Source organism: Cryptomeria japonica, unplaced genomic scaffold (genome assembly GCF_030272615.1).
Source record: "Cryptomeria japonica unplaced genomic scaffold, Sugi_1.0 HiC_scaffold_48, whole genome shotgun sequence".
NCBI classification, from domain to species: domain Eukaryota; kingdom Viridiplantae; phylum Streptophyta; class Pinopsida; order Cupressales; family Cupressaceae; genus Cryptomeria; species Cryptomeria japonica.
In genome coordinates this window covers 684,997-697,329 of record NW_026728870.1, presented here as the reverse complement: position 1 = coordinate 697,329, position 12,333 = coordinate 684,997, and the positions used below count along the sequence as shown (strand labels likewise).

The 12,333-nt window shown below is 32.6% G+C and overlaps 1 protein-coding gene across 1 annotated transcript; it reads right to left on the bottom strand.

Annotated features, from left to right (window-relative positions):
- Positions 1 to 6,285: 6,285 nt before the first annotated feature.
- Positions 6,286 to 8,238, bottom strand: LOC131031326 (nuclear transport factor 2-like). The gene is made up of 9 exons (XM_057962426.2): positions 8,197 to 8,238; positions 7,956 to 8,093; positions 7,462 to 7,750; positions 7,220 to 7,380; positions 6,972 to 7,113; positions 6,761 to 6,882; positions 6,622 to 6,687; positions 6,466 to 6,532; positions 6,286 to 6,356 (listed from the first exon to the last, which is right to left on the bottom strand). Exons 1-9 carry the CDS (start codon positions 8,236 to 8,238, stop codon positions 6,286 to 6,288), a joined length of 1,098 nt encoding a protein of 365 aa, XP_057818409.2.
- Between the last annotated feature and the right edge of the window lie 4,095 nt (positions 8,239 to 12,333).

Genomic DNA, 12,333 nt, shown 5'->3' with positions numbered 1-12,333 from the left:
CTATCTCTATAAAATTTCATCCCCTCAGTCGATAGGCTGGTGACTTGGGGAATGAGGCTCCGATCAACCAATACCTTCCACCCATGGAGGATAATAGTCCCATCTTTCTAGTGCTAGGACCCATAGCTCTCGTTAATTAGACTTAATGGGGGGTGTCAATACAACAAGTTAACTTTCTGTTCCGCTGCATAATGTTCTATTCGATTTGTGAAATAAGGAGAATTGTGCAGGGAAAAGGTGTTGCATGCTTGTTTGCATGTAAGCTAACGAAAATAAGTGCACTTTAAACCCTACCTCTTCCACCATAATTTCTACTCCCATGTGTTATTTATTCATTTCAAATCATACTTTTTTAATAATATAAATAGAAAAATTTAATTATTGTTTGTAGCTGTATTCTTTGTTTTTGCAAATTTTTCTTCTTTTTCTAGCTAGAATTATATTTTGTTTTGCAGGATTAGCCATAAGGATCAAGATCACAAAGGTCTAAATCTAGCTCTTGTTTATCATTAGTCACTTACTTTCCATTTCAAACTTGTTTTGATATCATAGTCTCCATTTGCATCATCACATTTAAGTATCCAAAGTCTTCAACAATGTGCAAGCACTCCAAATTGCAACCTGCACCTTTACAAGTAACACACCTTTTAAACAAAAAAGTTCAGGTGTGAGGATTCTTAAATTTGGTGGGCAAATCTCACCGTAAAATCCTATTGACTAATAACATATTCATTTTCAAATAACATATTCTTATAGAGAAGAAAGATTCTAAGAGGTTATAAGAGAATTATAGTATATAATTTAGTTTTCGATTATTTGTTCCTCTAAGGAAGGATACCATTCCATCCATTTAATTCAATATTTTAATTAATTTATGCAATTAATGCATACAATTAAATATTTTTAAACTACTAAGTTTTTAGATTTTGTATTTAGATTCTAAACATGTATAGTTTTCAAAAAATTTAAAAATGATTTATTAGAAAATTAATTCAACATGTCATCCTCTCTCTTCCTTTCACTTGGTTCTCATTTTCATTGGAAAACTTTGGAGTTTCTTTTGTCTATGATTTGATCATGGATTTGACATCTATGTACAAGAAATTAACCTTTGGCTCCATGATGGGTGAATGCAGATGGAGTTTCTTCAACACTATCTAGTTGGTATTTTCATGTTGGTTCCACCTTTTGATTTCAATTGCTACTGAAGGGGTCAAGGGAAGTACTCCAGGTAATGGTTTCTCACCTAAAAAGTATTTACATGTTTGGAATAAATAAAAGATAATAATTTGTTATTCAAGAATTGCTCCAATGGAGGTGAAGGGGTAGGAGATGATTGATAGTGATAATATCTTTATGAGAAATATTTTGATTTGTATATTTTTCCTATTATACTCTCTTTCTAATCTACATAAATTGATTTTTTAGCATTCAAATCCTCTATTTTGGGGGAAAGATGATGCTTTATCATTCTTCTAGAAATTTTTGGTGGTATTTTTTGATTCTTGTAAACATCAACAGATTGTGTGTGATCCATTAGCTTGATAAGATTTCCAATCCTTGCTCTCCCTCTTTCAACCCTAAAAACTTATACTTATAATTTACTTATTATTCTTGATATAAAAATTTGATTTCAAAGGGTTATTTTATGTTTCAAATTTTTTTTTTGTTATTTAAGAATGGATTTGAAATGATACGTTGGTATATTATAGAATCATGTTCATGTAGAATAAAGATTTATCCAATCATTTATCTTCCTATTTAAAATAATTCTGTGAAAATATGCAACCAACTTTTTGCAAGATAAATAAGATTGTTTTTAAAACTATTAGTAATAAAAAAATTATTTAAAAAAAATAATAATCAAATTTACACAATTTTCACCTATTAGAATATTGAATAAAAGGATGGAGGACAACATGGGCCTCCATCACCATAGTGGGGTGTTTTATTTATTTTTTACTTGTACAAAATAAATTATTTTACAGAGATCTTAGTAGTGAGCATGTATCTTTTAGTGAGGAATCGACTAGGATAAAGATAACATGAATATTATTTAAAATAAATGTCAAATTATAAATGTGGTAGATTTTTTAAATTATTGACCATGTAGATTTTTGACATCTACATGGTCATAGTCAGATATGAAAGTGATTAACTAACCAGAGAATGTTAAGTTTCTCATATATTTTCTACTCAATATATCTAGAGTTTTGAGATAGTAGTCTTATATAAAGATACATTACTCACTAAAAGTCAACAACTTAAATTTATTGTGGTTGATATTTTTTAAAGTTATTTTGAAAATGTTGTAAACTAGTGTTGATATTGATATCCTACGGCATTTGAAAAATATTCTTTTTAATAATTAATTTAAAAAATTAAACATTTTTAATCCGTGAAATTGTTATTAATTAGTAAAGACAATTACGCATGTTAATAAATGGTTGATAGCTTGATAATCATGTAGATAATATTATCCACCAAACACAAAATAAAATAATTTTGATTTAAAAAGCATTTTTGAGATTGCAACTGCTCATATCCAGGGTCTCAAGAAAGAGGCTAAACTCTACTGGTCTATTTGTTCTGTTGAATTACTTTGGCTTATTTGGAAATATAGGAATGATGATATGATTAATGACAGTGACAAGAATATTACTGAGTGTCCCAGGAGACTCATCATTCATGATCTAAATGTGCAGGTAACAAGGGTGATCAGAATCAAGAAGAATTTTGAAGGATGGCTTCAAGATGGAGCAGCTATGATGTTCACATCGAAAATCTCACATGGATTCACTTGGTCCAGGTTCTCACCAGAGAATACTCTCTTTGAGATCGTCTTGGAGGAATTAATGAGAGAGATAAATATGAACAGAGCTCAGCCAATGCAAAGCCAAGGTAAGGTTATATTTGATCAGATAGACATTTTGGAGTCTTTTGCTAGATTTTATGAAAAACTATCCACTAGTGGACGCTGTGAAGTGTAGAAAGACAATGCTAGGAGACAACTTAAATCCATTATCCCAAGGAAGATATTTGAAGAAGATGCTACCATGTTAAATCAGAGAATCACTTTAGATGAGATCAAAGAGGCTCTCATCTCTTAATAATGGAAAGGCCCCAAGAATTGATGGTCTTTCGATTGAATTTTACAAAAGTTGTCAGCATTGGATTGCGGAGGACTTGATGCAAGTCTATAAAGAAGCTAAAATTAATGGCTCATTGGGGGAGGATGTAAATAAAGGGGTCATTAAACTTATTCCTAAATAAGGTGACATGACATTGATAAAAAATTGGAGGCCTATCACCTTGTTAACTGTCTGTTATAAAATTCTTGCCAAGGTTGTTGCACAAAGGATAGAGAGAATTATGCCTAAGATTAGATATCCTACTCAGACAGGATATGTAAAGGGAAGATACAGTCTAGAGAATCTCCTCACATGTTGGGAGGCTATGAGATGGGTTAAAGAGTCTAGACAATATGCAATCATTCTACTATTGGACTTTGAAAAAGCATATGATAGAAAAGATTGGGGTTTTTATCAATATGGTGATGGAATGCCTTGGGTTTCTAGAAGACTACTGTAGGCAGGTCAACATACTAATAACAAATGCTAAGGCCTATGTAGAAATCAATGGTGTGAAATATGATAGGTTTTTCCTTTCTAGATCAATAAGGAAGGGATGCTCCCTTGCCCTTGCACTTTATATCATTGTTGCTGATGCTCTCTATTATATCCTAAGAGATTACTCAACCTCCTCGGGTGTGGATGAAATTAAGTTACCCAATGGAAGAAATCTCTCTAACATCCAGTTTGCAGATGATACCACAATTTTAACTAAATTGAAAGAAGAAAATCTAAATGCACTTTTGTAGAAACGAGAGCTATTCTGTGAAGCCTTTTGTGGAAATATCTCAATGGCTAAATCTACTCTCCTAGGATGGGACGAGCAACCCCCAATTTGGTTAGATAAATACTCCTTTAGGTAGGAAGGACCTAACCAATTGATTAGATACCTTGGTATACCTTTTGCAGTAGAGCCCAAGCTGAAAGCTATGTGAGAGTGGGTTAGAAGTTAAATTGATAAAATTTAAGGAAACAGAATATATAAGCACCACCTTACCATTGGAGGGAGAGTTACCTCAATATTGGAGGGAGGGTTCAAGTTTGTCAAAAGATACTATCTTCCTACAACATTTATTATACATCTTTACGAAATTCAAGCAATTATAAGTTTAATTATATCCAAAAGTTCATTTGGTCTAATGGAAAATGAGGGAGAAAGAACTGTGCTATTAAATGGAGTTGGTGCACTATGAGCAAGAACATGAGAGGAATCGGCTTAAAGGATTTAAGATGGAAAGGCAATGCATTAGCTTCTCAATGGATAGCCAAAGCTCTTAGCAGAGAAGAACAATGGAAGGTTTTGATTAGACATACCATTAGTAGGGCCATGTCTATAACTAATCTAAATAACTAACCCTTATTGTAGTGTACTATTTCAGTTGCTCATATGTGGTGTTGCAAGCCTTTATTGTAGTGTACTATTTCAAATGATATTCTACTAAATGATTCACTCCCTTGTGTAATTTAGCACATAAAAATTTATGATGTAAGATAATCATAACATTTCTTAACATTAAATATTTTTAAAAAAAATCATAACAAGGTAGGTAAGTATTTCATCAATAAAATGGTATATAATCATTTCAACATATTAAATCATTTCTTTTAAAAAAAAAAATTGTGCGAAACAAAGTTTAAATAAAAACAATTTAAAAAAAATATAAATTTATATAATTGAAAAAATTAATTTATTTTGTGTTATAATTTATATAAAACAAATTTATACATATATTATCTAACTACAATTTTCTAATAATTATACATTTGACATATTTCTAACATTCACTGTATACAGATACTTCTTCTATACATTTCAAGCTCTAAAAATATACAAGTTATAAATTTAACTATTATAATAGATTTATTTTATAAAATTTTATTTAAATTTTTTCCCGTATCTTTATATTTGGCCCTAAAGTTTACCCCACTTCTATAATATTGATCTACTTTAGCTTAATTAATACAATTATTGATAATATCACACATAATCTATAGTACTTTTGTGGTTCTCTATTTTACCACCTTCTTGTGAGTGATCACCTTAATAAATTTTACAAAAAGACCTAATCTAGAATCTATAATACAACATAATTCACATAATTCCCTTCCTTACGATTATAATCCTATTATTCAACTTAGCAAACATGATCTTGCGTGTTTAGTGTTTTTTTTTCTAATCCTAGGAATCTATCATTTCTTTTGTATACAAAGGTCTATTTCCATGCTTATAGTATCATACCAAGTTTCAATTTTTCGTTATTTACATACACCACAATAAACTTCCTTTCGGATCCTTTTCTAATTTTTAATCTCAACAAATGACCAATTTTATTCCTTGTATTATAAGAAACTCTTAAAGTTTTATTTATTCAAGTAAACATTCATTAACAGATTTTAGTATATGATTCGAATATTTTCTCATCTAATATATCTTATGAAAGTTGGTAGTCATGATATGGTCCATTCAATTCTCTATTTTTCACATTTGACCCATCTAATATCACCAATAAAATATCCTTAAAACCTTTAATATCTTTGAATAAGATATAAAACATAGAATATTATGAAAATAGAATAATATAAAAGGTAAAACAAGGTGTGGAGGAGAGAATCTAATGGAACTCTTTAACAAACTATACAGAGTTCTAATTACATATGATGTAGATTATACCTTTTATAATATTCATGACATATGATGTAGATTATACATTTGACATATTTCAAACCTTCATTGTATAAGATATAACAAAATTTTATATATAGATAACAAAAATAGAACTCTTTAACAAACCATACAGAGTTCTAATTACATTTACATTGATGATTCTTCGAAATTTCAAATCACCATCAGAAGCGATTGGTTTTCGAGACCCAGTAAAACCAGCTTCGGAGCCAGCACCTTGCTCAGGATCCCTTCCAGTTGCAGCGTGGTTCCAAATTCATGACCAGCTGCAGAGTTTCCATCCGCCCTTGCGGGGTCTCTATCTCAATCTGGGCAAGGTGACTCTATTATTGTCTATGCTCTCCCATGCCTATGCCTTTGCCTTTGTTCATACTGGTTATGCCTCTACGGGGTAAACTGCTTTAGATTAGACCAAGTATGAATAAAAAACATGTACTTCTTCTGTACATTTGAAGCTCTCGGAAATACAAGTTAGAAATTTCTTGCATAGCCATTGCGTCCTTGACGATCGCCTCCTCTCTTTACGCCATTTGGAATATTGTCTTTCCATGGTAGAAATCAATCAGTAGGAGCAGAGAAAAACAATTATATTTGAAGACTATATTACATTATATGAATAGATAATAACTTAATTAAGGCTTTGCGAAATACCTCTGAAACCAGCCAACCTTTTCTTTTCAACATATACGCGACGCCCAGAGATGACAATAGGAGATGCCTGCTTACAAAATATAAATACAAGTTTTATGAAAATAAAGATAAATACAATATCTAATAACACTAAATAATTCGATACAAATTAAGTACCTTTACAGCACTCTCCACAGAAGTTGATGATTGGAACTCAATGAAACCATAGCAAAAGTTTTTTTCCTGCATTACAGTATTTAAACATTACAGAAGGAAAAGAGCAGAAAACAAGCGAGATTTGTTTTCAAAAACATACCTTGTTGGCTCTGATTTGAATTCCACCAGGCTTTATAGAACCATATTTTTTAAACTCTTCTTCAAGCAAAGTAATTGTAGAATTCCATGGCAAATTTCTTAAATGGATTGAGTTCTCATTGACTGTAAGTTATATGGGATTTCAAGGTTAGTGAGAAATTAAGAACCTGAAAGATACAATTAAAAAATGGTGAAGGGAAGATTATGGTAACCTGGGGCTTTTCCAGAATTAGAGTTCAAGGATTGTGATGTTGTATGTACTTGTGATGGTACATTTGCTTTCAGTCCGGTATTTATTGGAAATTTCACCACAACGGTTGGCCTTTGAATAGGATGTGGGTTCTCTTTCAAAAGCTGAACATTCAAAGAAAAAAATATCAGTAACATCATATTCTACAAACGCTCAATGTATGAAAGGGCTTTGAAGTGCTCGACGTGCATTCAAAATGTTTATACTTACGACTGCTAGAAAACTCATTTTTGTTGTTTCTTCTGGTGGTGAAATAGTTTTCTCAATATCCTTAAGCTGTTGTTCATTCTCAACAGTTTCAGTAGCATGTTTATTTTCCAATTTCGAAGGTTGTGATTCAAATCTTTGAATTTCTTTTGCAGGAACTATCTCTGCTAAGACACAGAAAGGCTGCGATTAAAGAAGATTCTACATCGAAAAATACTGAAAGATAGAAGAAGAGACCATTTTACCTTCCTGCAAAGGCTCATCACAAACAGCATTAGCCGACATATAAGTTTTGTCTTCTGAATACTGGGATTCTTCCAAATACCGAAATGCATCGTTTAGAACAAAATAGCCTCTCTCCTGTGGTGCTAAAAAGAAAGACTGGGCAAATTTTCTTTCGACATTCTCGTGCCCTAATATGATCCCAGTTACCAATATGATATAAGATTCATTATAAGCTTCTTGTGAATCCACAGTTCCTATTTTAACCGCATTTCCCTCATTGAGCGAAGACACTACATTGTTTTTAATAGCCTGTTGGTAACAACCATTCAAAACAAGAACAACATTATGTCTGCAAATTTGATTGAATAAAGAAATGTAAACTTAAACCATGCATAAAAATTAAACTTCGAAGGTATCTTGTAGTTGCATGCCATATGGTAATATTGTATTTCAAAAATGAATTTGTATGATTTGAAACTGTTTTACACTGAATCTAGTGCAATATTTGACTTACTTCTAGGGTTGTTACATGCAACAATTGACCATTGGGTTCAGGGCGGGTGATAGTGCTGCAATCTTTGTAGAACTCGTATAGCTTATCTGGACAGTTGTTTAGAACACAGTAATACTGGTTCACAAATTCGTTTGCAACCTACCAAACCAAAAGTGTTAATGAAATAAACTCCAAGCCCAACGCAAATGATCCAAACCCAAAACCACTTTATAAGAATAACAAGATGGTATAGTATTCATACCTCAGAGGCAGGAAATTCTCTTTGTAACTGCTGGGATTCCATCCTTCTGCATTGGAAATGATAATCAGTTGCATGTTAAAGTGTGTTGAATCTGCTAACTATCCCAATCACAAGTCTAGGAAAAATTGCAAAAGAGAAAATAAAGAGAATATGTAGAACATAATTCCTGTTGCAGACCTTGTATGGATTTTAACTGTAAAGAGTTGCTTTTCAGTGAATGTGAATACTTTCCACACCTTTTAAAACCTCTCAACTGATTTAGTGGACTGAATTGAAATTTCGAAACAGCCTAAATATTTTTCTCACAAGCGCAGATAAAAGGAGGCATAACAGCAGAGTACGAGTTAGTTTGCTTTTCTTTTCCTTTTCCAAATATATTTATAAGGCATAACAGGCGTGTCTTTTGACTAAGAGAATCGAAACTATTGAATTTTGGGATGATAACGTTTGTATGGCCATAATTACCTATTCCTATACAAGTCTAGTCTAATACAACAAGACGCACACATAAGTAAAAATGACGTTAGATTAATTAATTTAGAGTGAGGATTGAAATATTAAATGTTAAGAGAGTAATTGCAAAGAAAAGTATATGTAGTTCTATGGAAGATGTGTGGAAATGTGTTTGATGTGACATTGATTCTAAAGATCAGATGAAGGAAAATATGTAACTTAAATTTGTTCATTATATCACATTTGTTCTAGGGTATTTTCATAGGGAAGAGCACCAGTAGTCGTTATAGCTAACTTCGTGCACCCACAGATCCTAAAGGGTACGTCGTATTTTGGTTTTTTTTAGTCATCTTCGTATGCGACTTAACTGCTTATAGCTATTGATCTGGCTTCTGGGTAGTAACGATGCATCCTCTGGAATCAGTTATGCGCACAAAGGTAAAAAAGTACACATTTCAAAGTGTCGCCTGATACCTAACTAAAGATGTTCCAGTAACCGTCAACTCAAAATTGCTAGTACTTGTTGACAAATGTCAAAATAGCGATGCACAAAGGTTCCAATAGTGGTGCACAAATGGGACAAATGTTCCAATAGTTGTTCACAAATGGGCCAATTAATTACAAAAAAAGATCGGCTATTGGTACAAAACAAATTTATTAATGGTGTTTTCACTATGAAGGCTATTGGGGGGTCAACATAACAATAAGGTGACGGTTCTTGGAACTATGTTATCTATTGGTGCTCTTCCCCTAGTATTACATATGTTCTCTAAGGCATAGATCTAATTTTGTTGGTTGTACTTTACTACTTTTTTTTTTTTTCCGTTATGTGTTTTTTTATGCTCAAAGGCTGGTGGTGTTTGTATATATTAAGGGGAGATCATCGAGTCTCAATTTAGGCATAAAAAATAAGACATAATTATAAACTCTTTATTTTATTATGGAAATCGATGCTTTTCTTTTCTACTCTACTTTTGTGTTTAGCTGGTATTGGTAACACTAAATTTTAGATATACCGTTATAAGCAAAATGAAAATTAATTAGTACGTGGAATTCAACTTTTAAATTGAGTACATTTGTATAGATACTACAAATTATCAACCTTAAAAGTCTCTGTCTTAGTACTTTGCCTTGTATGAGCAACTTAATTTTTCTACAGCCCTGTACTCAATCTTCAAGACAACCTAATTATCTAACTTCTTGATAGGAAGCACAAAAAGATTTCTCAAATAGGTTTGTTTGGAAAAAAATGTGATTTTCTTATTCATTACAAAGATCATTGACAACATTCTTGAGCTTTTTCTTCTTTTTAATCACATTAGTACATCAATATCTCTCTTTATAGGAAAAAGGTACCCATCTTCAACCCTGATCACTTACCCCAATGCATAAATTTTGTCAGTCTTAAATCTTTATGAATTTCTATTTAAATCATAGGTCGAAGAAGGCACAATGACTCCCTGAATCGATTTATTACAACCAATCCATAAACCTTAAATATAATTATAATAACTTTAGTGTCATAAAATTGTGACCCTTGCAATTTTCGACAATAATAAGGTCCCCACACATGAAAAATTGAATCCCTTAGCCTGATTTGAGACTAGAGACTTGCTGAGCCCTTGAAAAACTGCATATTTCTTGCTCCCCACTCTGCCTAAACAAGCATCCCGTCCTAGAAAAAAAGGCAGGACAGGGGCATGCTGCCCCTGTCCCTACTCTATTTTGGGGTATTAATCCTCAAATTATGCTTTGGTGGTTGTGCATTGAGCAGGTAAACTCCCCTAGTGTCCGCCTATCATGGAAAATTAGTTCAATAACACTATTTGATGAGTATATAAGTTGCAGTCATTTTGGGGAAGGAAGTTTCATAAGCAAGAAATTCACGAGATCACGCATTCAAGCATTCAAGAATCACTTTCAAGTATTGAGCATCTCAAGTCTTCTTTCAAGGATAGGTGTTGCATTCAAGTCAAAGATTCAACCATTGAAGAGGAGATTCATTCCAACATTCAACTTCATACGAAAAATTCTATCAACATATCTATAACAACCTCCCTTGAGGTGATTTACTTTTCAATCTTTCATTTACGTTTACTTGCAAGTACTTTCTTTCATCATTTGGTTAATTCCAAAACTGGTGTTTGAAATGAAGGCAAACCCCCAATCCCAACCCCTTTTCCTCTCTTTTCTATGTGTAGGTTGTAGGTGTGCAACTATACTTTCGTATTTGGAATCCATTTGCAGAGGCGAAAGAATCATTTTCCTTTCACGGATTTTTTTGGAGGACCGTGTACACATTTCACCACGGTCCGGGCAACTTTTGGTCAAATTCCAAGGTGACTTCGTCTCGACATATTATTACCAGATCCTGGTGCACAACTTCATCCTACACTTCTATCTCGACTTACAACAAGATCTTTGTCACTTTATTCACTTAGTCATTAGTACACAATTCAATAAATTCAATCTCATTCAAGAAGAGAGGAGTAACCTACCATTCCCACATCAATCAGAATATTACCTCCTTCTCTGGAGGTTGAATCTAGTGCATTTTCCCCCATCTTCTAATGCAATGAGTGAAAAGTATTTGAAGGGAAATCCGAAGTGAAACTTCCATCTCTCTTCGGAGGGAAGAAAGACTTTCCTCTAGATCTCTCATTCGCTCATTTTTCCCAACATTACATTTTGGTGAACGCGACGTCTTGCATTATTTCCTTGGAACAAACTTGGAAGTTTAATTTTTATGCACACTTAGTGGTTAATTCATTCAAAACACTTGTTTTAAAATTGAAATTGAACATGTGTTTATCTTGCTATTGTCTTACATCTAAAAATTGCTTTGTTTGACAAATTCAATTTCCTCCTTGTCTTGTTTAATTTACAAAATCAACTTTACAAAATTAAGTGGTTAATTGTTCAAACCCTAATTTTCAAACATTATCATGAACTTGTGCAAAAGTTAAACTTCCATTCAATTTTCAGATTTGTGACTATATTTAGATTTGTCTTCATTCCTACAATTCAAATTTTTTATTTCCCTCTTCTTTTCCAAATTCAAATTTCAAAAATTAAGTGGTTAGGTCATAAAACCCTAATTTTAAAAATTAATTGGATTTTGTATAAATTTCAAACAATTTCATTCAAATTCAGATTTATAAACATTTTCCAAGGTTTCCCTATGCTTTAGGTTTTACCCTTTTCAAATTTGCAGTCCAATTCCCTTTTCTCTTCAAAACCCTAATAGAGTCCTATTTTCACATTTGAACCTTAGTTTTGCGTATCTAGAAATTGTAAAATCTGCCAATTTTATGGGGTTAGCTTTAAAATCATCGTAATATTCATTCCTGAAGATTTTGAAAAAAGTTGGTTGGCCTGTGTGCATTTTCTACACAACTTGCTGTATAGAAGTCCTATCTCTATAAAATTTCATCCCCTCAGTCAATAGGCTGGTGACTTGGGGAATGAGGCTTCGATCAACCAATACCTTCCACCCATGGAGGATAATAGTCCCATCTTTCTAGTGCTTGCCAAAATAGTTGGTAACATCCCTCTTAGGACCCTTCAACCTTTCAATTTAAGGGGTAAAACCCCCTTTCTTCAGAAGCCCCAAGAGATTTTCCTTTTTCTTCAGCTGCACACAATTTCATGGTTCGGTTCTCTTCCTAGTGCCCCCCTTGTCAG